The sequence below is a fragment of the Anthonomus grandis genome, chromosome 14 (assembly GCF_022605725.1).
Source record: "Anthonomus grandis grandis chromosome 14, icAntGran1.3, whole genome shotgun sequence".
Lineage (NCBI taxonomy): Eukaryota > Metazoa > Arthropoda > Insecta > Coleoptera > Curculionidae > Anthonomus > Anthonomus grandis.
The window spans coordinates 3,518,235-3,543,764 of record NC_065559.1 but is presented as its reverse complement, the minus strand read 5'-3'; the positions used below and the strand labels follow the sequence as shown (position 1 = coordinate 3,543,764).

Genomic DNA, 25,530 nt, shown 5'->3' with positions numbered 1-25,530 from the left:
AAATAATAAAAAAGTGAAAAGGGACTATCGAGATTTGAACCTACAACCTTGCAGCAAGACTGTTGCTGTTTGCTACGTTGACCGCTAGGCCACACCGTTCATGCGATAGCTTGGAAAGAAAGGAAGGGATTACAAGATGTTATGAAAAATGAGTCTCCGACAAAATTGAACACGTCGTTAACGCAAGTTAAAACTGGACTCTTCTTCGCTCTTGTAATCTTTAGCTTCTCTAGAAGATCCAGCTTTTTGCCCTTCTGGCAGTCATGAACCACTGCCACATTATTGGGGTAGGAAAAATGATGACATGTTGACAATAAATGATTGGCAAACGCTGACTTGGTCTTGACAATATCGGTGGCTTTAAACTTGTTCACCAGACTTAGATGTTCTTGTACCCTTGTTAAAATTTTCCTCCCGGACTGTCCGACAAATGTTGTTCTTCCTCTACTTCATAACCTTCTAAATGTCATTAATGAGGACACTTAAATCAATGACTGTTGCTATCAGATTAAACTTCTTTCTTGCCTCACAGGCTCATGGGAAGATTCTTTGACTCGAGCTTAACATATCTCTTCTAAAAACTAAATAATAGAAGAAAATAGCCAATGTGTGCTCATATCCTTTAACAGATGAGAAGAGTATTCCTTACAATATAATTCGTGAATAATAACAATGTTTCTCATTCACAAACATTGTAAATTTTTCCTGACTTTACCCTAAAAAAAAGGACACTTAACCTAAACGTTTTTGGCATATGACTAACATATTCCAAACACTTTACTTTAAATATTTTTTAAAAAATGCTCCTCCCTGTTAAACCAATTCAAATGCAAACTTTCTTTATTCTGCTATTATTAAGACACTCTACAGGGTTCTACATTAAAACATATGACCAATTTGACAAAACTGAAATTCTAGACCACGAAGATCACAGGGACATTCTTCGTGATTCGAAGACCGTATTTCTTCCGGAGATGGCGATATATTTCAAGAATCCACAGATACGTCAGAAAAGAAAAATCAATTGCCAGATATTTGGACCTAAGTCGGAACTTTGCTACAAGATCCTGATTAATCAAGATGCTATCGATACTAGTGACTATGTAGTTATGGGTAACGATAGCTTCTTGAACGATACAACCCCTTCAACCACTTTACTACCAATAAGGCCTGACATCAAGCAAGAAAATGATACTAACGAGAATGATATTGAAGCGGATAAGACCATACTAGTGGTAAATGTGAACATAACAAATCCCGAAAAGCCCGTTTTGAATGGTACTTTTGAAAATGATTATTGTAGTGGTAATGACGAGCATGAGCTTTATTGGAATAGTCATCTAAATAAACAGGAAGTAAGAGAGTTACAAAGTAAGTATTTTAGTCATTAAGTCACATGTGCAGATCATATTTACTGATTTTAAGGTAGGATCATGCGAAAATATATGAACAACAAAATAAACCCTTGCAACGACTTTTACGGATATGCGTGTGGGAACTGGAAAAAATACTTCAAGATCCCTCCAGACAGATCCTCATTTGATACGTTCGAGATCATTAGAGAAAACCTAGATCACGTCCTAAAGGAAATTCTGGAAGACCGATCGGAAGTTCCAGCAATCTCAACGAATAATGCAGAGCCCATTAGTCTGGATTACTTATTTCATAGCGGCGTGGTTCCTAACAACACTATGGAGGCCTCAGTAAAAGCCAAATTATTCTATGCCTCCTGTATGGATGAAGCAACGATTTTGAAAAAAAGTAGTCGGCCTTTACTGAGTGTAATTGAACTTCTTGGAGGGTGGCCGATGTTATCCCAGAATTGGACTGAAAGAAGATATGATCTATTTCGTTTGCTTGCTAGGTAAAATATTTAAGTAGGTCATATTCGTTAGTTGATACAGGCAGCCATTGAACTAACATGTAGAGGATTTTTGTTGCAGGTACCATATGAATGTACTTTTTGCTCTTCTTACTTTGCTCTATTAGTTGGATATTTCACACAGAATCGCCAAAGCTTCAAAAAGTTTGAAAATGTTTTCCATTGAATTAATTAACGATCGAACGATTTGAAGCAAACTGTTATAATAACTTAATGTAGATGAACAAATAAATGAACATTGAGCAAATAGGTAGATGATTTCCGTTGTAGGTGCCATATTAATGCACGTTTTGCTGTTCTTACTTGGTTTTTGTATCTGGAATATTCCACTCAAAATCAACACAGCATGAAAAAGACTGAAGAGGTCTACACTAGTGACGTTCTCCATGAAACTAATTAACGATCAAATGATTTAGAGAAAACTGTAATAATAAATTTACAGTATCTTAATGTAGATGAACAAATGAATGGAAATTAAGCAAATATGCAGATGATTTCCATTATGAGTGTTATATTAATGTACGTTTTGTTCTAGTTACTGTGCTTTCGTAGCGTGCATATTACATGCAAAATCACCAAGGCTTCAAAGAGATTCAAAAAAGGTTCATACCAGTGACATTCTCCATTACACTGATCAACAATTAAATGACTTGAAGAATTTATCGTATCGCAATGTGATGATTTGCGTTGTATGTGCCATATGGATAAATGTTCTAAATCTCATTTTCTACTAAAATGAGACAATCCACTTATGTTTCCACTAGAGTATCTTGACAATATGGTCTCTGACCTATATCTGACTATAAGTCAGCTTGAAGCAGTAAGTCAATCATCTTCAAAAGCACTAGCGGATAAAACAGTGACAAAATATTCAGGCAGGTATAAAGAGAATAGAGGATAATGTACTCTAGTCTCTCATGACTATACGTGATTGTATCTTTTACGCAGAACTAATAAAGCTTCCAAATAAAGATAAAAAGAAGAACAATTATCAACTGATCGAAATACTGTGATAATTGTTGAAGGGAAATCTTTAGAGATGAACCATTGAGTCATACTAGAAAACTGATCATCCATTTATTTTCAATGTCACCTAAACTAGTGTTTTAAACGGATAATCTTTTGACAATATTAGAAATGATAGAAAGGAATAGGAACAGATGATGAAGACATAGAGAAAGATAAAGAAATACAAGATAATATTCTTGGTCTAGATTTATTGTTAGATATTGCTATAGGAAAACTATAGCACCAATAAATTGAGCGAGTGTCTGTGCCAAAAATGATCTATTTATTTATTTTTTTTACAGGCTTCGACTCATAAACAATGATCTACTTATATCCCAGTGGATTGGACCTGATATGAAAAACGCAAATCAATATATCGTCCATGTAGATCAGACAACCTTGGGACTGCCGACCAGGGAATATTTTACCGATCCCAAAAATATTAAATACGTCAGTGCGTATAAAACCTTAATTATGGGTAAGTAAATCGTTTGTGAAAGCTAAAAAGCAGTTTAAAGCCTTAAAAATTCCTCTATGTCTTGATGATGACTGCCGTTTTATCTCATTGGCTTTAACAGAAATCCAAAAAGACCTGAAGAAGCCAAAGAGTAGAAACCCTTGTAACCATAAGTCCACTTTTCTAGTACAATAGTACACTGTAGAACAGTTTATAAATTTGATGCCGTGAACATAACCTCATTCCATTTAGAGACCAGAAAGATGAACGACAAATGACGCATCAACTGACAAATTTCTAAAATCCATTTTCATTGGTCAATTTGGTGAAATTTGAAATGTTCTTAGTACATTATCTTTAAGATAATGCGTCATAATAAAAATATACACCCTCGACAAGTTTCTTTTTCGGGGGCCGAAATATACATGCATTAATATGCAACAGAAAGCCCCTTCTGCTACACTCTCGTTGAAGTCATTTCATCATAAGATCTTCAATCTTCTTAAGCTTTTCTTAAAATTCCATCTTTTCCATCATTCCATCAGTTTCAACTGCCTGGAAAAATGAAATTATTAATTTATTCCAGGAAGTTGAGGTCATTTTATCAGAAGATGTTTAGTCTTCTTAAGATTATGTTGAAATTCCATCTTCTGGTTCAACTGCCTGGAAGAATGAAATTATTAATTTATTTCAGGAAGTTGAGGTCATTTTATCAGAAGATCTTCAGTCTTGTTAAGGTTTTGTCGAAATTCCATCTTCAGTTTCAACTGCCTGGAAAAATGAAATTATTAATTTATTCCAGGAAGTTGAGGTCATTTTATCAGAAGATCTTTAGTCTTCTTAAGATTATGTTGAAATTCCATCTTCTGGTTCAACTGCCTGGAAGAATGAAATTAATAATTTATTTCAAGCAGTTGAAATAATTGTATCAGAAGATCTTCAATCTTCTTAGGGTTTTGTCGAAATTCCATCTTTTGTTTCAACTGCCTGGAAGAATAAAATTAATAATTTATTTCAGGCAGTTGAAATCATTTCATCAGAAGATCTTCAGTCTTGTTAAGGTTTTGTCGAAATTCCATCTTTTGTTTCAACTGCCTGGAAGAATAAAATTAATAATTTATTTCAGGCAGTTGAAATCATTTCATCAGAAGATCTTCAATCTTCTTAGGGTTTTGTCGAAATTCCGTCTTTTGTTTCAACTGCCTGAAAGAATGAAATTAATAATTTATTCCAGGAAGTTGAGGTCATTTCATCAGAAAATCTTCAGTCTTGTTAAGGTTTTTTGTTGAAATTCCATCTTTTGTTTCAACTGCCTGGAAGAATGAACTTGATAATTTATTCCAGGCAATTGGGGTAACTTTATCAGAAGATCTTTAGTCTTGTTAAGGTTTTGTCGAAATTTCATCTTTTGTTTCAACTGCCTGGAAGAATGAAATTATTAATTTATTCCAGGAAGTTGAAGTCATTTTATCAGAAGATCTTTAGCCTTGTTAAGGTTTTGTTGAAATTCCACCCTTTCTTTGAAATTCCTGTCAGTTCCCTCTTGCACTTGACCTTTTCTACACTTCATTTGGATCAGACTCTAGTTGGTAGAGAAGGAATTAGAAGAAACGCTATCACTCTTTTGTTAACTTGTGACTTGTTATTACAAGTTAATACATTAATCCGCACCCAAGACCTCCGTTTGTCCGACCGGTATATTCAACGGAGCCGTCAAGTTTAGATGCGTATATCCAATATTTCACATGAACACTCGTTAAAAGGTTTATAAACTCGACTTAACTTTTGGTAATAACAAACCAGTTCAACATTGTAGTTTTAATTGTAGGTACTGTGCAATTACTAGGAGCTGAACTAGTAGACATAGAAAACGATGTTAATGATTTGATAGACTTCGAAACTAAATTGGCAGATATCATGGCAACAACCGAAGAGAGAAGAAACGTTAGCGACTTTTATCTTAAGACTGACCTGTCGTCTATGACCTTGTTTTTTCCACAGTACGAGTGGAAGACCTATTTTGATATCATTTTAGGTATAACAAACCGTTGCAATAGGTCGATATAGAAGAGGTTTCATGCCATGACGTTTTGGTCACCTAAATCACAATCAACGTTGGTCTGTTATTAAATAGAGTATGTGAACGTTGGTGTGATTTTTGCCTTGACGTTGGACATGCGAGTAAAATATTGATAAAAAAGTCATAAATTCTAGGTCCTAATATAAGTCTTCGCACTCCTGTTGCTGTTTATTGCGTGAAGTACCTTCTGGACCTGGTGCCATTGCTAAGCACCACAAGCCACCGAACTATCCAGAATTATCTGATATGGCGTTTCGTTCGCCATCGCCTTAATAATTTAGGTAATTCGATGAAATATTATGGAAATATTATTAATCTGCTTTGGGTGATCCAGATTCAAGATTTCTGGAAATTAAACAGAGATTTAATTTCGTCTTATTCGGAAGGGAAAAGCAGCCGCAAAGATGGCAGTTTTGCGTTAGTCAAGTGAATACTCATATGGGTATGGCCATTGGATCGCTTTTTGTACAAAGGTAAACAAAGCATTTTCTGGATAATAAAACCTGAATTTTTTTTTTTTTTTTTGAAGATATTTTGATGAGTCCAGTAAAGATGACACAATTAGAATGACCCAGGATTTAATGGCATCTTTCAAGGACATATTGAAAGAGAGCACGTGGCTGGATCCTCATACCAAAGAATATGCCCGGATGAAAATCGACAAAATGGACTTAAAAATTGGATTTCCTGATTTTGCTTTAAATAAAACTGGTGAGTTTCTCTATCGGAATAATGGCAACCCCGCCTTTGTACGTAAGTATATTGTTTGTCACCAGCGGCCAATAAGGGGTCGGGAAGACTCGTCGCTGACCGTGCAAACATTGTTGCCACATATTGGAAGAAATAGTTAAAATTTTCGAATTGGTATCCTGCATTTTTGTTAGATGTCATATTATGATACTTTCAGGTAGTTGGTTGTAACTGATTATTTTTTCCTAGATAGTTCAAAGGTTTTTCTAGCAAATATTCTTTTAAGAAAGAATGCCTGGAAAAATCTTAAAAATTGTTGAAATATTGGGCGATAGTAGAGGAAAGAAACGATTATTTTAAGAAAAATTGTTCAGCAGTTTTATTGTTAAAAAATATGGCTTAACTGCCTGGAATAATTAATCGAGTTCTCTCAGTCCCTCAGTTCTGCTTGAATCTCGTTGTTTTCGTGATGTGAATGATGGGAGCGAGCCGCTAGTATGTTTACTTCGAATTCGAAAAAAATCAATTTTTGATTTAAAAAATTCGATACGGGTGGGTATACTTAAAAAATTAAAAATTGCAAACTTTGAAGGTCGATATCTCGGCTTCTGTTTGTACTGTTGGGAAAATTGCAACGGTTTTGAGTTTTTCGGCCTTCTGAATCCAACGAAACCATCTGCAAGGTCATAGCTCTTACATTAGCTGAGATCTCGCATTTTTAGGGCCCAATTTTGGGATCAAAAACGAGGTCGAAAAATGCCGTTTTTTCGAATTTTTAAAGTGCTCTCATTCGCTTATTTCTGATCGAATCTAATTTTAACCCGGTATTTTCGTGATGTAGGTGATGGGAGCAAGCCGCTGGTATAGATAGTTCGAATTAAAAAAAAAAAATTTTCATTTACCCGAAAAATGAAAAATCGCAAACTTTGGAGGTCGATATCTCGACATTTATTTGCACTATTGGGAAACTTCCAAGCAATAGCAACAGTTTGATTGTCATGACATATGGTTCAAGTGCCTCGACTAATTAATTGAGCTATTAATGACTTTTAAATTAGAACTATTTAACTATTCCAGGCAGTTTAGGTGTAAAGTTCTTAGCCTTAAGCAAGATCTAAAAATGAGCAATATTATAAGACAGAAACAATGATTTCAAAAAAAGTCATCAAATATCAATTATCAGTTTTGTTTAATAGTTTTATTGTTATAAAATATACTCTTGGTAGAATTTAAATTAAAATAAATTTTTCATCCATGGCAACACTGCTTTGTTAACAGGTTTTGCTCATTGGCGGTCTATAAGGGTATCGACCAGCAATCGGAAAAGCTCGAGGTTAATCATGCAAGCATTGTTGCCATATAACGCATGAAATAGTGATATTTCATACATTTGATTTGTGCTTTTCAGAGCTTGCCGCAAGATACTACGACGTAAACATTCAGGAAGAGACGTTTTTCGAAAACGTCTTGAGCATCTTGAGGCATCTGAGCCGAGCTGAGCAAAAGAGGTTGGGATCAGAAGTGAACAGAACTCTATGGAGTACCTCACCGGCCGTGGTTAACGCTTATTATAGTAGAAATAAAAATCAAATTATGTTTCCTGCTGGTTAATTTTTGATTTTTTATGTGTATTTGGAAAAAAAAAAGTACAATTTCAGGCATTTTGCAGCCGCCCTTCTATCATAAACATTTTCCAAAAGCGTTAAATTTTGGAGGCATAGGGGTCGTAATTGGACACGAAATAACTCATGGATTCGACGATAAGGGTGAGAGCCATTAAAGTCTTATTTATTTTTTTGATAGTCCCACCCTCAATATACCCAGGGTGTTTTAGAGATCAATTTTTATTTCTAAAAAAAAATACAGGCTTGCATGAGTCCCTCAATCCAACATTGTACATGATTTGAATGGTTTTTTTTTTGTAAAATGAACAGAGCTTAAAATACTCGTAGGTAAATACTCTATATGGGAAGACCATATCTCAGGTTATTTAAAAAAAATGCCATTCTCATTGTACTTTGATCCAAATCCTTAGAAATAGCCCCTAAGGTAAAACAACCGGAAGACACTCTTCTTAACAAGGCAACACTGTGATTTTCAAAGTTAATACGTTAAAGTAAGTTGCTATCGAATCAAATCTTTACGTTTTGCAAATTATTATTGATATTAATGTGCAACACAAGACAATCGGGATGATGGCGCAAGATACTAGTATCATCAGCAAAGAGAGTTAAATGGCCACTGATTTCTACTGAACAGATATTATTGATATATAAAAGGAACAATAGTGGTTTCAGGTGTGTATTCTAAGCGTTTAAACCTGTATAAAAAGTTAGTTAAATCAATGCCTGAAAGACATTATCATTTCTTCTATTTTCAATGTGAGATACAAATTTTTAAAATTTAAAATGTCTTGATTTTTGTTTTACAAGCTTTTTTGGAATGTTCTTCAGTTTCTATTAAAAAAATCAAGAAAATCGATGAATTAAAAGTTTCCAGTTGACTTCTGCACGCGATAAAGGACTTACTGGAATTGGTATTTTATTTATTTGCATTAAACTACCTTACAGGTAATTAATCCAATATAATGTAAAATATATAGTAAATTATACGAAATAGGGTGTTAAAGACGAAGATGCTGATCTTTAAGGGTGTTAATCCTTAAGTAATTTAAAAAAAAAGTTTAAATAAAACTATGGTAAACGCCTTAACGTTTGAGTTATAGGGGGTTAAAATCTTAAAGGAAAAAATAATTTTCCATCATACCGAAGTAATACATCATATATTATTATCGTTAAATATATATTTATTCAACGACTTTCTGGTAAATTTTTGGTTTTGGTATATTAATCAACCGTATATGGTCAAGATATATTTATTAAATTGTAGAATATACGTATATAATATACTATTACTTTTTTACAAAAGTAAGAAAATTTCGGGATTTAAAAAAGTTGACATGGGATTTACATCTAGTTTTTAAACTCGATTACTACAGCTCAAATATTTGATAAAATTTTTTTGAAAAATCACTGTTGTTCATTCATAATATTCAATCTAATAGCACTGTTTTTGTATTAAATATTTATTAATATACATGTATATAATTATATCAAAATTAAATAAGCAATAACAAATATGATGATGAATTAATCAATATTTTATTTTAAAAACTAATGATACTTAAAAAGTAAGGATAAATAAAAATACAAAAATTCTAAAATTAATAACACCAGTCGTCTTTCAATCAGTACAACCAACTTAGGCTTAACTTTAGAAAAACGAATTTTCCAGATAAGTAAGGTGACTGGTGTCCTAAACTAAATTATTTTCATATGACATTTTTTATAAGATAGTACATACAATCATCATAGCAATTGCGCTTGATAATCAATAGAGGCGCAGAATTTTTTTTCCTTGGTGCTCTAAAGAGTCAATAATTTCTAAGAAAGAAATTTATATATTTAAACAGCATCAATTTTTGTAATTCCAGTCACACACCGTTATCTATGCAGCATCTCAAGCAGATACTGCGTAGAAGTTGTGTGCTATTCATCCTAAAGAAGATTTTCTCTCAGAGAGATTACGTCGGATCATATGAATGTCAGCGTTTCTCAATTTTTCGAATTATCTGTAGTAATTATTTCTTTATCACCGCTTTATTAAAATTTGAATATGACCCCCGATTTTTGTCTTGTTCATGTCCGTATTATAACCATAGATCATAATAATTATCATAATCTCGACTTTGTTGCCAATTGGTGTTGCTTAAATAATATTAGTCTGAACGTATTAAAGTGGTGTATCATTTATTATTCCTCAAACAATTAAAATTTAAAAAAATCTCCGATCTCTGATCTGGGCTTAGCATCTAACAGATTTCTTCCTATTTAAAAATTCTTGTACTATAAAGCTTTTATTTCATTGCTTTATTAGATTAAATATTGCTCAACAGCATAAAATCTGAAAAGAGTTCAGAGATGCCGTTTCTGAAGAATCTGGCTCACTAAGAGGACTATATCTATTCTCAGCAAGGAGTGGATCAAACTTTACTTTTTACATTGTTAAAGGTGTGCCTTTGGCTTTATGTAGAGGGCAGCATTCAGTTGGTTTTCTATGGAAACTTTTAAATAACAAAATATTAGTCATTTTTTTTTGTTCCATATGTATTTTCACATCTCTCGCTTTCAAGCTAGTCACATAAGATCTTTTGCATACTAGATCAAATATTTGGATGCAAAATCCAATATATGTTATAGGTAGAAATTTCAACCACATTTCAATGGACTGCGACTTAAATTGCTCTAGTTTACCACGGGTTCTTACCTAGTGCACTATCACAATTTTATTTTTGTTATTGTATATATAATTTTAATTATTTTTTAACATTTTAATCTAATATTAATTTATTTTATTTAATTTATTTGATTTTTACACGATTTCACAAGATATGCGATACAGAGAATAACAAATAGGGAATCTATATGAAGATGTATGGGTTATTCTTAAAAAATGACCGGATAATACTAGTACAATTGAAATTAAATAAATTCGTTTTAAAATGTGATTTTGATGAATAAATCCAATAAAAGTAAATTAGTTTATAGAATGACCATAGTGGTCGAGCTGAATAAAATATATTTTGGCCAAATTTTCAAAAAAATTATTTGGGTGAAACACCGACGTGACATGCCATGACCACGGACATGATCTATTTTCTTGCTAGTACAAACATTTTAGTTTTAAATTATAAAATTAATGCATTTTAATAGATTTAAATAAAAAACATGATTCAAAATGAAACTTTATTCTTTTAATGATTTTTATAACTGACAATAAGAAAGTAAGTAATCTTATATAATTTATAAAAATGTTATAAACAAAACTTATTTGCTAAAACAAGTTTGGGATCAAGCTTAAATTTTTAAAAAGGTATCCGTCTTTCTTCTTAAGATACTCAGGAGGATCTATATATCAAATACCATTTGAATTTCCTGTTCTTCAATGACAGCTATTTCTGGTACTTCTGGATATTCAAACGTTTTAGTTCCAGTTTTTTTGAAAAATTTAACAGTATATTCTTTGTTTGAATCTACGGATAATATACGCGCCACATAATGTCGATAAATTTTTTTTCCCAACAGTTTCACAACAACAAACATATTTTTTTTAAACTGGTGAATCTGGTCTTTTTGAATTTTTGAAAGTAGTATATCATCACTTGTATCACTGTCAGATCCATAAATGTCATTGTATTGTAGGCGTTCGTGAACTGGTGACCAGAAATTATCGTCGTCATCATCATCCTTTCCATCTTCCAAAATATTATGAGATTTGTACACCAATTTGCCCAAGTCGTAGTGACTGCAAGTTGTATGACAATTTTGGCAGCTTAGCCTTCTAACATAGATGGTGTTCGGTTCAGTACGATGCCATACAAACTGGTGGGCTCGCAATTTTCCTTTAAAACTTGGAATGTCATTTGGAACCAGTTTGTCCATTTCGATAAAGTTTTGGTCACCAATCGGTATAATGTGGATGCCTTTGCAAGCTTGCTTAAGTTCTTAAATCAGTATTTCCAAAGTGGATAGATCTTTTTCTCTTCCTACTAAGCTATCCGCAGTGCGCTTCAAGCGCCCGCCGACACCATCTGGCGCACCTTTTCCAGCTTCACTAAAATTCCACACCATATTTTCAACGTTAAGTACTTTTGTTAGATGTGAAGACGCTAGGTAAAACATTGATTTATTGCGATACTGGGTCGACGGCCCATCGCTGCAAAAATGAATGGTTTTTAAATTTGGAAATTTTTTTTTACTTTCTGTAATAGCGGCTCTAAATGTGCACAAATCGCAGCAGGGTCATGTCTTAAACAGTTAGAATGGGTGCAATAAGACTCAGGTATCATATCGCCACCATAATAGATAACACAGGTGTGCAAACTAATTTGCTGCTTTGACGCCCAAAGTGAGAAGCCTGAACTTCGGAAGCATATTTTAGGACATAATTTTATGAAAAGTCTATGTGGATTAATACTGTTGTATCCGACAGTGACTTTTTAACTAAATCAATTGCAGCGTACTGGTGATTTATGTTACAAATATGTTGCATAAATCCGTTTAACGTGGCTTTAAAAATATTCACTAGTTCTTCTTTGGTGCAAATTTTCGTTAACTTGACGGTCTTCGAACATATTTTTTGCTGACCCTTAATATCAACTTCATGTCTCTGAATAGCCCACGTTTGATAGGATATTTGTTCGTTTTTTTCATAATGATTAAAATTAACGTTTGTATCTTTGCACCGCTCACATGCCCGTTCCAAACATAATTCTTTGGGAAATTGATCACAGCAAATACGTTTTATTACCTCATTCATACTTGATTCGTTAATAATGGAATATTTCTTAAGACTTTCCAATATAAGGCCCATATTTGCATGCTGTTTGCACAAACACGTCTCTCTATTCTTATAATTGGAAGACAAAATCCAAACTTGCAAAATGTCGAATAGCTCAACTTTTTAAAATTAGGGTATAAAGCTGTAAACTTTTTGTGAAGATTCAGAAGCGTATCATTTAACAGCCGCTTCTGTTTCTTAACTTTGTGTTTTGTAATTGTTTCTTTTTTTCCGGCTGTTATTCTGCTATTTTCATCTTTTTCTAGAAAATGTCTGACTTTCATTTTTGTCATTAAGATTCTTGCCTCTATATCTTGCTTGTATATGTGCTTCTTTCTTTCGTCTGATGTGAGCTTCGCCAAATGTGTAAGAAATTTTTTTTATAATTTTTTTTTTTGAAACTTCAATCCTATTGATTAAATAGAACAGGTTCTAACATGGGGTTGAAAATATTACACGTAAAACCCTATGACCCGAGATAAAAAGTGCACTGTATATCTTATACTGTAATAATGGAATATCATACACAGAGAAATCTAGAAAATATTAAAAAATGTATTAACGTGTATGAAACACAATAATTGTATCAAATAAGATTGATATAATTATAAAATTAAAAAAATGATACAAAGATTAAAAAAATTAAATTTATTTTAAATAAATGCAGTGGTGTACTTTTTTTATTAAAAAATATTGACGATAAAGGTAAAGTTTGTAGACTTCCTGGACATCCAGTAAAATAAGCCACAATTTAAGCCTAGATACTAAGTTTAATAACTTTCTAGATTTCATAAATATGTGAAATTTAGCACACACCCTCTGAGTATGAACAGCCTTTTTTCGATGTAGGGGATTTTTTTGAACCAGTGGCGTTCGTACAGGAACGTACCTATGTACGCCACTGCTTTTCCGTAAAATAAAAACTATTTTTATAATCCCCATTCATTTTAGGGCAAATTTGATTTGTTGACTTTTTTTCGTCCGATATGCGCTGACCGCGGAAAAAAAATTAAGACATTTTTGTGCATGGTCAATTTATTAGTCAAAAAACATTAAATAAATTTTTAGTTTAGGACATGGCTTTATTTGAACTTTTCAGCATTTTATTCTGTAACACCCTGTATAATCGCTACAATTGTTGTGGTCGTCGTTTTTAAAGATAGGTAGGAAAACTTTTGTTTTTTTGAAGGAGTCTGGAAAGGTTCAAGAGCAATTACATAAAATAAACAGATATGTTATTAGTTTAATAATAAATTCAATATAAGATTTTATAATTTTGCTGTTTATATTATAGACGTTCCAGGCAGTAAACCTCATTATTCCTTTCTTCCAGGCATTTTAAGTTCATATTTTTAAATAGTCAAACACTTTTTTTTTCCATTTTCCACGTATGTAGAGTCTATTTCTCAGGCAGTAAAACTAAATTATCCACTAATGGAAAAAAGTCCATTAGTGGATACTTTTGCATCTAAATATCTATTGTAATCAGTTCTTTCCTGAATTTCCATGGAATTGTGCTATATGAAATGAAATTTATGATAGTCCATATCTAATGGAATAAACTTCCCCTGGATTATTCACGCAATTGGATTTTATTTATTGCATAACAATTTACTTTTAAGGACGATTATTCGATGCCCAAGGAAATCTTATGATGTGGTGGAGGGTAACATCCATTAGGAATTTTTATGATAAAGCTCAGTGCATGATAGATCAGTACAGGTATATTACCTGATCCTGTACTAATAATAATAATAATAATAATGAATTCGGTTTATAGTCAGTACATGCTACCACAAATAAAGGCCCCCATCGATGGTTACATGACCCAAGGTGAAAATATCGCGGACAACGGCGGAATAAAAGAGTCTTTCAGAGCATATAAAACCTGGCTGAAAAACAACCCAAAAGCCGATGAGATCCTTCCAGGTACGAACTCGTTGAATATCAACATTTGATCATGTTATATTGATGTTCTTTAGGTATGAACTTAACGGGAAAACAATTATTCTTCCTAAATTTCGCGCAAGTGTGGTGCGGACAACAGAAAGTCGAAGAAGCCAAAAACCGAATGAAAACGTCGGTGCATTCCCCCGGGATTTTTCGTATTATTGGGGTGCTCAGCAACTCTAAGGATTTTTCGAGGGAGTTCAATTGCCCCAAGAATAGCCCGATGAACCCGGATAAAAAGTGTACAATATGGTAGTTTCTTAGGTAGTAGATAATTGTACTAAAAGGAATATTGAATTTATTATATTGGGATTTTTTAGCGGTCTGTCGCAATAAAATGGTTTAAAATTAACAAATTGCGAAGAAATTTTCCATATAAAAATAAGCTTTCATGTCAAAATTCAAGTGAGAATTGTATTTAAATGTTAATAACAAAATTATATTTATATCTCAGGTTGCATGTCAAAATCGTATTTCAAGGTCAGTTCTAAGAATAAATTTATATATAAATCTTAAAATTAAATTTAAATATCAATTTTCAAGGCAGAATTTTATTTAAGTTGCAATTTCAACGGAAAAATTATCCTTGAATCGCAGTTTTTGGATCAAAATTGAGTCTTGACAATTTCATATACAGATTTTAGTTTTTGCGCTAAAATTATATTTAAATTTTAGTCTTTGTATGAAAATTATATTGGGTAAAAGTCTTATTTTTTATGCCAGTAGGAAAATTGTTGTACTTTGGACCACTTTTTACAATTTTTATTTTTTTAACTATAAATTTGCGTCTTTAAATATGTCCGGCTATTGTTTATGTCTTTTAGTACAAAATGGCATTTGACAATTTAATATATCTACTTAACCAAAAAATCAGTTCAAGACCATTGCATAAAAATCCATGGTGCACTTTGGTCAAGCAAAAAACATAAGGTAGATGCAGTAATAATTTTTTTTTCATTCACACATAATGTAACATTAATGTTCGTATACAAAAATTATTTTTTTAATAGTATTAATACAAAAATCATTTGCTTCACCTAGTTTTGATAAGTAGTCCTTGCACTCTACTCCTTCTAGTGTACTGTAAGAAATATGCCGAATAAGGATCACGTCTCGGATCACGTGCATATAGCCTGACTTGGTACCGTCGTCATCGTGGTCCAGGTCAACGGTATATTATGAAAGGGAATATCGATCTCAGCATAATTTGGGAAAAGGAAATACACGCGGGCATTGAAGGGAAAGACAGATTGGCTTTGACTATTGAAAGTTTAAGTCGATCCCGGTGACTTTTATATTTTGTTTGCTTTTGTTCATTTTATTTTTAAATCTTAAATTGTAATTAAAATTGTAATTTTTTTTTAAAAGTTGGGTTTTATTTTTCTATATTTCTGACATCAGAAGTGGGATTATACGCTTGCGCGCCGTGTTAGTTTATTTAAAAACTAAAAAAAAAAAAAAAACTGTGTATGTGAAAATGCCGCGTTACGAGGAAGACTATGAGCGCCGCGAATATCGACGTGACGAAAGAGCCCTGGTACGTCATCGTCGTCGAGGCTCAAGCCGCTCTTCTAGTAGAGAAGGCGTTGAGTCGAGGGTGGAAGACAATAGGGTGGCTCGCGGAAGGCGTTCTCGAAGAGACGGTCAGCCTCAGCAGCATGATAGACATCACCGCTCTAGGAGCAACCCTAGAAGGTACTCCTCATCTGGAACATCTTCGAGTGCTTTGGCTGAAAGCATCTCGAAAATGGGTGAGACCGTAGTGGCTGGAATTGACAGGTTGTTGGTAAGCCGAAGAGGTGGAGTAAGTAACATTTTCATTAATAACAACATTATTGCTGAATTCGATCCGTTGGTAAATGACGTTAACGAATGGTTAAATTCAGTTAATGATTACGCATCCATCCATGGGGGGGGGGGGGTAATAAAAATAATAACGACTGGGATGACAACATTACCGATTTACAGCTGGGTTTAAATAGCACCCTTAATAAAGCAATTGGCGTATCACCGAGCGAGGCTCTAATGGGTTTTCGAGTTTCAGGTACCAAGATTTTATCAGTTGAAGAGGAACCGCTGGATGTGACAGCTATCCGAGCGGAAATGTTAAGACTCGCCGAGAATCATCAGGCTGAGCAAAAACGACGATTTGACTCCAAGAGGATTCCTGGACATCAGTATGTGGAGGATGATTTAGTGCTGTTGCGACTTACAGCGTCTCCAAATACTGGGACCAGCAGGAAACTCTTGCCGAAGTGGCGAGGACCTTACAGGATCAGCAAAGTCCTGGAGCACGATCGGTATGAAGTGACCGTCATACCTGGAGCTGTACGATCACGCATTCCGTATAAGGGCGTGGCAGGGTTGGAAAATATGAAACCCTCGATAAGATTCGGTATTGAATCTTAGAGTAGGTATTGGCGCGGTTGCAGAGCTCTGTGGGGGGGCCATCTGCAGGTGTAATTATTGTAATTGCCGGTACTTTTGGCTCCCCGGTTCAGGTGGGCCAAAGGCAGGTGGTTAAAATTCATGGTTACTTTTGGTCTTCCCTGGTGCGTCTTTAACATACTAGCACTAGTATTCTTTTGTTATTATTAAATTTAAGTACCCAACGTTTTAATATTTGGTATTGGCCTTTGTTTTACCCCATTTATTTTTTTTTAAATACTTAACCCTGTGTATGCATACACCGTGTTACCCAAATTTAATGTTTTCTTAGGTATTAGGTTTCACGAGATGTTCGACTCCATGACTGCTAAGTTGTTGATTTTCTCAATTTGTTTTTATAAAATTTTGTATTCTTTAATGCCTGTTTTATTTTAATGCTTATACGTATTTCTTTTCCTTAGCAAAGTCGACTTGGATCGAAATTAATTTTAGGCGTGAGGACACGCCATAGTCAGGAAAGGCCGTGTAAGAAATATGCCCAATAAGGATCACGTCTCGGATCACGTGCATATAGCCTGGCTTGGTACCGTCATCATCGTGGTCCAGGTCAACGGTATATTATGAAAGGGAATATCGATCTCAGCATAATTTGGGAAAAGGAAATACACGCGGGCATTGAAGGGAAAAACAGATTGGCTTTGACCACTGATTGGCTTAAACCCCTTTTATCTATGGCTTTGACTATTGAAAGTTTAAGTCGATCCCGGTGACTTTTATATTTTGTTTGCTTTTGTTCATTTTATTTTTAAATCTTAAATTGTAATTAAAATAGTTATTTTTTTTTAAAGTTGGGTTTTATTTTTCTATATTTCTGACAGTATCCATTTGCCACAAAAAGTGCAATTACACCACTTTTTTCCTTGTCATTAAACTTTAAGGATAATTTGGTATATAAGACTTGATACTTCTTTACTTAATTTGAAAAACTCAGAGGAAAGGAACGTCTTTGCCTTATTTGTATTTAATTTTGGCGTCTCAGTAACTGCAGATGAAAACGGAACTGAGGAGCACCAAATTGAAAGCCCAGAATCTAAAGATGCATTAGTACCTGGATGTAAGGCTGAAGACGTAGAGAGGACAGATAAAAATAACAAAGAAGATGACGAACCTATAGCTGAAGGTAGATCGGGAGTAGCAGGTAAACTGGATCCAACTTTGTTAGTGGTACAAGTCCCTTCAGTGCTTGCAAGCCTATAGATGGCAGTAAAGATGTCTTCATTGAACCCAAGGTTTCTGCAACGTTCTATATATTAAAGGTTTTTCGTTTGTTGTTGAGAAGCCAGGATTCAACGGCTTGGTTGTAATAGTTCTTCAAAGATTTGTAGACAGAGGTCTAAAGGCCGCAGCCTCTTTAGGTACGTGTGGGATATGTAACAATTACAATACCTATTATTAGATGCCTTGTTAAGAATTTCTGGACCAAGATGGGTTTCATGGTTGTCTTAGAGCTTTTTTACAGAATTTATGAAATGATTTAAAGATTTTTACGAATTATCATTTTCATGATCACAAATTGGATTTGATAAATTATCTCTGTAGGATTGGCATGACAATAATATGAATTATGTCTTAGCAGTGATATTGAACGTTGACCAACTCAAAACCTATCTAAATAATAATTTTATATTTTTTCCCCTTAATACAATAATCACTATTCCCATGCAACACATCATATATTATTATCGTTAAATATATATTTATTCAAAGATTTTTTAGTAATTTTTTGGTATATTTATCAACCGTATATGGTCAAGGTATATTTTTTAAACTGTATAATTTACATATTACTATTACTATTGATTAATGGCCATAAAAAATCTTTTTCTTACATAAAATAAGCATTAATGTGATTTCAAAAATTGATCGATAGAAACCAGAAACAGGCTGTTTTAAACTCATGGAAAAAATTTTGATTTTAACAGTGATTTTGAACATGTTTTGACCGACACTGAATTTTTCGTTTTCTCCCTATTGGCTTCTAGGTCCTAAAATATTTATCACTCCAGTGATACCACGGGAAAATAAATAAAAAATTTTATGAAAGAACTTAAAAATAGTATTTTACGTAAAAAATGTTTCTTTTTCCTAAATATAAATAAAAAAAAATTATGCATTATTTCAAATTAATTAAATAACCTGAACTTGGCGTTACGCGGTTGCAATGAAAAAATTTTTTTTTCCGTTGTGATTTTAAATGCTAAGTAACCTAAAACAATGATTTTTTTTAGCACAATGGTGATTTTAACGATTTAGTAACTTAGAACACTAAGGCCACTTTATTTTAGCCTGGAATCAGTAAAAAAAAACGATTATCTTAGATTCTTTTACTAATTTTCATATTTTGGTCGATTATCAAGAATTCATCAAAAAGTGAAATTAATAGATATGGAGAATGAAAGAAGGAGTCAAAAAAACATGACTAATCAAGTTAGTTCGATAGAATCTAAAAAAATAAGTTCAAGAGTCAATTCAGACGAAAGTCAATTTAATGTAAATGAAGGGTACAGGCTAAAAAGGGGGAATGTCACTTTTTGCTCATTTTGAGCTGTTCAGTCCGTTAAACTTTTAATAGACAGAAGTAAAGTCGAATTCAGAGATCTATTAGAATTTTCGATGTGTCGCAGATGCCGCACTAACTAGTCCGTGCGTCTATGTCGTATTTATTGTCGCATGATATACATGTTTAAATGGCAAAATTTTATATAATTTATCTATGAAATCATTTTAAATATACATAAAACCCCATGTTGTACACTATTTTTTATTTGTCTTTCGAAAATGTCAATTTTTAAAAAGAAAATAATATCACAGGAAAATAATATCAAAAAATTGACCGCGGACTAAAATCCAAGCACTCTCAGACTGTCACCTCTTTTTAGCTAGTCTATTAAACAAAGATAAAACACCTGCGATCTGGCGATCCCTACTTTAAGTTATATTACCTAGTAACATTATACAGGCGAAAAGAGGGAAGAGTCGCCAGATATCGACAATTTAAATTAAGCTGTACTGGCTAAAAAGGAGGAGAGTCCGCGCGCCACATGCTAAGTCACAAATGCACGTTATTCAGGAGCTGTCAGAAGGCTCTCTTGACTGCAGTTACTTTTATTTTCTGATTGTGTTTACCGGTTCTGGTGTTTATTTATTGTTCGTCAAACTTGTGGAAATATAAGTGACAAGTCGTATTTTAATATTGTAGTGCTAATAAACAGTATAAATAAAATGAATCCAAGTGTCAGTGACAGTGAAGACTTTGTTGTTATGCCAGTTCAGGGAAAAAAGAGAAAAAGCTACGGAAGACTAACCGATGTTTCTAAAAAACTTAACCTACAAAGCCACGTGACAGGAAGCGACTGCCAATGTAAACATCTCAAGCGTTTTAATAAAGTTCCACTAAGTGCAAGACAAAAGATAATAAGTGAGCTTAATTTATTAAAATCCATGGATGAGTAAAACATGTATTTGTGTGGACTTATTAGTGTCTGTCCTGTACAAAAGCGATGTCCACATAACGCAGAAGAGGTCGCAAGATTACATGAGAGTTCATTTGCTTATCGTGTCAGAATCTCTTTGGATGGTGAGACAACAGAAGTACCAGTTTGTTTAAGGCTTTTCTTTCCTTACATGGTATAACCAAAAAAAAGCTTGAAATTCTCCAGAAATCTTTAAAAATGATTGGTAGCGCCTCAATTGATAAACGAGGAAAACACTTAAATAGGCCTCTCAAGCTGAAACAGGAAGCTAAAGATCATATTAGTTCTTTCAAAGGACGACAAAGCCATTAGAGCCTAAAGGATTCTTCAAAAACCTACCTGCCCGAAGATTTAAATATCAGAAAAATGTACATTATGTACAAAAATACCGTTACAGATCAAAAATATTGTGTGTCATATGAAACATATAGATCTATTTTCTCACGAGACTTCAACATTTCATTTGGTTACCCAAGGTCGGATACGTGCAGTATCTGTGACGAATACTTGGCAAATATTAGGTCCCTAGAAGCCAAAATGAAGAATGTGTCAGAAAATGCCATAGAAAAAAAAACAACTAGATGACAAAATTACTACCCTTCAACAGGAAAATCTACTTCACAAGCATAAAGCTGAAGCGTTTTATTCAAGAAAAAAGGCTGCAAAATTATCTAGTCGGGTAAATGAGAACAAAGAAGCAAGATGCATGGATTTTGCTAAAAATCTGCCAGTGCCCAACATCAGCACAAATGATGTTTATTATAAGAGACAGTTATCTTGTATTCTCTTTTAATATTCGTGTTTTGTCGACTAATCAAAGTATTTTCCATACTTGTCCTGAAACAAACGGTCGAAAAGGCTCTCACGATGTATGTTCGATGTTGCATCATTTTGTTTACAACTTTCTACCTAGTAGTGTTCGAGTCCTCGATATATTTTGCAACTCATGTGGAGGACAGAATAAGAATTACACAGTTATCCGTTACCTCCATCACTTAGTGCATGTGCAAAAAAGGTTTGATGAAATCAAGATCAGTTTTCCCATTAGAGGACATTCATTTATGGAATGCGACAAGGATTTTGGACTAGTTCAGCAAAAGTTGCATGTAGAACTTCCAAATGAATGGGCTGAAGTTTTCAGAGCTGCACGAGTTAAACCAAATCCTTTTGATGTTAGGGAAATCACTTCCGATTTTTTTAAATGCTGGACTACATATTTTTCTACACTTTGCAAAAATAAGTGTCCAATGAAGATCCAGCCCATACGTGAACTAAAATTCGTCCCAGATCATCCCAGGCTTGTCTACCATCGATCAACATGGAATGGTATGTGGGAATCGGCTGTTTTGATTGAACCGAAGAAAAAATTTATCAATAATTTACCAAACAATTTGTTTGAATTACCAGGCCAATTATACAAAAGTACCTAACTATACACATAATATTATTTTCCAATGTTAAGGATGTTTTCTCTATTTGCAGGACTACTGCCTATAACACTAGCCAAGTACAATGACCTGCAATGCTTAATGAAATTCTGCCGCAATCCAGCCGCTAGAAAATATTTCTCTACATTAAAACATACCAGAAATGTCAAAGACAAGGCTTCCTTTCCAAAAGTTTCGTGTGTAAGAAGCGCAAAAAAAGTGTTTGAATTTTTTCTGCATCTTTCCCAATTAAATGAGAAATTCGAATTAACCTTTGCTGTTTTGCTTTAGAATTGCTTGTGTATAAAAAACTGATGATATCATAAAACTATAGTGAAAATATGTGACATTCTCTCTTCTTGTTCGTTCTAATCTGTACTTTCTTCTTCTTTTTTGCTCTAAAAATTTTTTTTATTGGAATTTCATTAATATTTTCTCAATTCCAATCCCAAATAGACATAACAAACTAAATTCATTAATACATTCAATACAAAGTAATAAAACAATAAGTTATTGGGTTTTAAAATTAAAAATTGATTTCCTAAAAATCAACGATTTTTGACATTCCCCCTTTTTAACCTGTACCCTTCAAATATACACACTTCCATTTAAATATCATGCTTCTCCAAGGAACAAACAAAGAACAGTCTTAACAGACTCAGAAAAGGCTCTTCTGAATCTGATCCACTTTGGACAAAAAACCACATTATTTTATGCTACATTGAAAATCATAAAATATTTGAATTTTACTTACTTATACTAGTCAACTCCCTGTCTCTCTTCTTCATTTTCCGTTTATCCCGCATCAAAACCGTATACATATAAAGTAGAAAAAACATGCTTCCAATATATAGATAGAGATAATAGGCCTCGTAAAACGACGGAGGGATGTACGTTGATATGACTTCCGCCATGGGAAAGGCCGTGCCCATGACGACGAGCAGTTTTCCATAAAGGGCCGAGAGGGTGGTTGCCAAGGCGTCACTGGAAACCAATAATTTAGTTCATTTAAGTATTCATCTTGTATATACATATATGTATTTGGTGTAAGGTAAATGAACCCTATTTATTGAGTTTTGGTATGTAGAAAATGTGTTATTTAGTACAAGTAGGAAGTCGAATGATTCACACTCAAAATCAGCTTGAGGAATTTCCAAGATCTTTATCTGACTCAGTCCCATCTAAACTTCGATAACTTAAAATCTTTTAGACATATTTGAATGGAGTGAGGTGCTTTGTGTGGACAAAAAAGTGATTTGCAAATATTGTAAAGGCTAAAAAGTCATACATTGATAACTTTCCAAAATATCCTGCTTTCTACACACTTGCAGGTTGAAATCTTCTCATCTTTATCAGACTCTCTCCCACCTAAACTTCGAAAACCTAAAATCTTTTAGAGATATTCTAGTGCAACAAATAAGTGCTTTCCAAATATTGTTTGGGTCATAAATTCATCCATTAATAACTTTTCAAGATATCCAGCTTTCTACCCAGTTGACAGATTGAAACCTTTCCACCTTTATCTGGCTCACTCCTACTTCAATAATTGAAAATCGTCTAAAGAAATTTAAATGGAATAAGGTGCCTTGCATTGACAAAAAAGTGCTTTCCAACTATTGTAAAGGTCATAAAGTCATCCAGTGGTCACTTTCCAACTTGAAACTCTTTCATCTTTATTTGAGTCATAAAAATTGTTAATATAGTATATTTTGTATTCGGGATATCAGACAAGTCATAGACAACATAGTTTATTCCATCTTTTTCCTTAATCATTGCTTCTCTCATTATTATTCTTCATAAAAATGTTAAGTTTAACTGGAATGAGAGTTGTGAACAAGCTTTCCAACTCTCTGCTCCAGTTCTAGGTTTAGATATTTTGCAGACTGATGGTTATAGTACTGGTGTTCTTTTTACACAGTTTTATAACAATCAGGGACATGTCATCGATTATGTTTCAAGAACTTTAGGCTGCACAGAGAGAGTATCTATAGTGCTGCTGAGAGAGAACTCAGTAGTGTCATTTGGAGTATTGAGAAGCTAAGATTCTTTTTGAAAAACACAAAATGTAAGGTAAGAACATGAGATTTCTAGTTCAGTTTTGTACAACTCACTGTGTTCATCATTTATGTTAAGCCCATTAGCTTAGAATATCGACGTTTTACTTTTGCAGACGTCACAGTCGCAATAACTACTATACTTAGTCGTATTATGAATGGTGTTCTCAATCTGTACTATAGTTCGGGTTAAGAGCAAATATTTGGTAATTTAACCAAAGAAAGAAAACCCTAGCAAATATCAATTATTCGTTTATGGCTTATCTTGGATGAATGTTTAAATTGGAGACCACATATCGAATAAGCAAAATTTAAACAATTCAGACTTGAACTGGCCTCGTAGCGGTGAGGACAATTCTTTTTAATGTTTCGGAACATTCGCCAACATTTTACGTGTGTCCCGAGATGTTACGAAGTGTGCCTGCCGCTCGCTCCATCCTTCTCGCACCTTCAGGTCTACTGTTAAACTGTGCCAAACTGCCCTTCCAATAACAAGTTTTTTTATTTAATCAGTATTATCCTAATAAAAAAATGAGTCCATGAATGTCCATTAATTTTGTCCGTTAATGTTTGATTTTTTCGCAATATTACTGTAATTTGAACCAATGACGTCAATAATGTTAAAAAACAAAAAAAAATATTATTTTTTAATTGCATATTAGTGTAAGAAAACCTCATTTAAAGACCGTATTATTTTCTTAAGGAAAAGTGGTTTATAGAGGCGGAGGTAAGGGCAAGATCTCCACACGGATGCTTTGTATAATTTCAATTATTGTGTTAAAAATTGATAAAAATTCAAGGCTTTCAATTAAGCGAAAACCTCCCTTCTATTATTCCTTCAATAATCTAAATAATTAAAAAAAAAAAACATATACAAGTCTATCCAGGTCTTTTTGTAACAAAGTGCCATCTAGTTATAATGAAGAATGACATTAACAAATAAGCTAAACAATAAAGGAGAGTAATATTCATCACTTGATATATGAAGTTATCAAATTTAATCACTTGCTTCAGTAAAACAAACTATGCGGCCAATTTAGTCGACCAGATCCGAAAACCCTATAATTTTCTAATTTTACCATTAATATTATTAAATGCCTTGGAGAAGTCCAGTATAAACATCATCAACCATTCACCTTCTCTCCAAGGCATTCGGCAATATGTTCTGGTAAACAATCAAATTAGTCAACGACGATCTCTTTATGGTGCCAGTTTAAATTGCTAAATATTAGACTATCAAAAATCTTCGGGATAGATGATTAAATAGTTACAGTATGTGCATTTCTTGATTATTCCAGGCAATCAAGGATATATTTCACTTTTTTTCGACTGTTGAAGGAATTTATAAATAATTATTTATTAAATCATTCCTGGACTAAATGAGTCAATTAGAACGAACATAATTCGGGTGCCTGATTCATTTTTTCAAACAAATAGCGTCATTTCTTGAAGCTGTATGTGGGTGTGGAATTTTATCACCTAGTACATAAATAGCATAGTTTCCATTAAGTAATAACAACTATTATTTATCCCACATTCATGAAACGCATTTCAACTGATTATTTACGAATTCAATAACTGAAAATCTTCTAGAAATGTTAAGTTGGAATAAAGTGCCTTGTGAATGAAGTTTAGGTCATAAAGTCATCCAGTAATAACTTT

The 25,530-nt window shown here is 33.4% G+C and overlaps 2 protein-coding genes across 5 annotated transcripts in view; one reads left to right on the top strand and one right to left on the bottom strand.

Annotated features, from left to right (window-relative positions):
* The window catches only part of LOC126744633 (proton channel OtopLc-like), a 50,861-nt gene that overhangs the window by 11,492 nt on the left and 13,839 nt on the right, over positions 1–25,530 (bottom strand). The window contains exon 4 of the mRNA XM_050452134.1: positions 22,569–22,798. Within this exon, the coding sequence (XP_050308091.1) occupies positions 22,569–22,798 (230 nt within the window). The remainder of the gene's footprint in view (positions 1–22,568; positions 22,799–25,530) is intronic.
* LOC126744632 (neprilysin-4) lies at positions 765–15,874 on the top strand. Of its 4 annotated transcripts, none has more exons than XM_050452133.1 (13): positions 765–1,371; positions 1,430–1,864; positions 3,193–3,368; positions 5,176–5,382; positions 5,562–5,708; positions 5,762–5,900; positions 5,957–6,138; positions 7,526–7,723; positions 7,776–7,883; positions 14,139–14,238; positions 14,297–14,445; positions 14,499–14,718; positions 15,544–15,874. In XM_050452133.1, exons 2-13 carry the CDS (start codon positions 1,434–1,436, stop codon positions 15,551–15,553), a joined length of 2,067 nt encoding a protein of 688 aa, XP_050308090.1. In that variant the 5' UTR covers positions 765–1,371; positions 1,430–1,433; the 3' UTR covers positions 15,554–15,874. The 4 variants fall into 4 exon arrangements, with proteins under 4 accessions (XP_050308090.1, XP_050308087.1, XP_050308088.1 ...); XM_050452130.1 differs by having other exon boundaries at positions 1,426–1,864; positions 15,544–15,873; XM_050452131.1 differs by having other exon boundaries at positions 1,426–1,864; positions 14,499–14,730; positions 15,544–15,872.

Coding starts and splice junctions, on each gene's coding strand:
- LOC126744632 (XM_050452130.1), top strand. CDS start 801: ATGCTCCTCCCTGTTAAACCAATTCAAATGCAAACTTTCTTTATTCTG. Junction 1,372..1,425: donor GGAAGTAAGAGAGTTACAAA/GTAAGTATTTTA, acceptor ACTGATTTTAAG/GTAGGATCATGCGAAAATAT. Junction 6,139..7,525: donor TTTTGCTTTAAATAAAACTG/GTGAGTTTCTCT, acceptor TGTGCTTTTCAG/AGCTTGCCGCAAGATACTAC.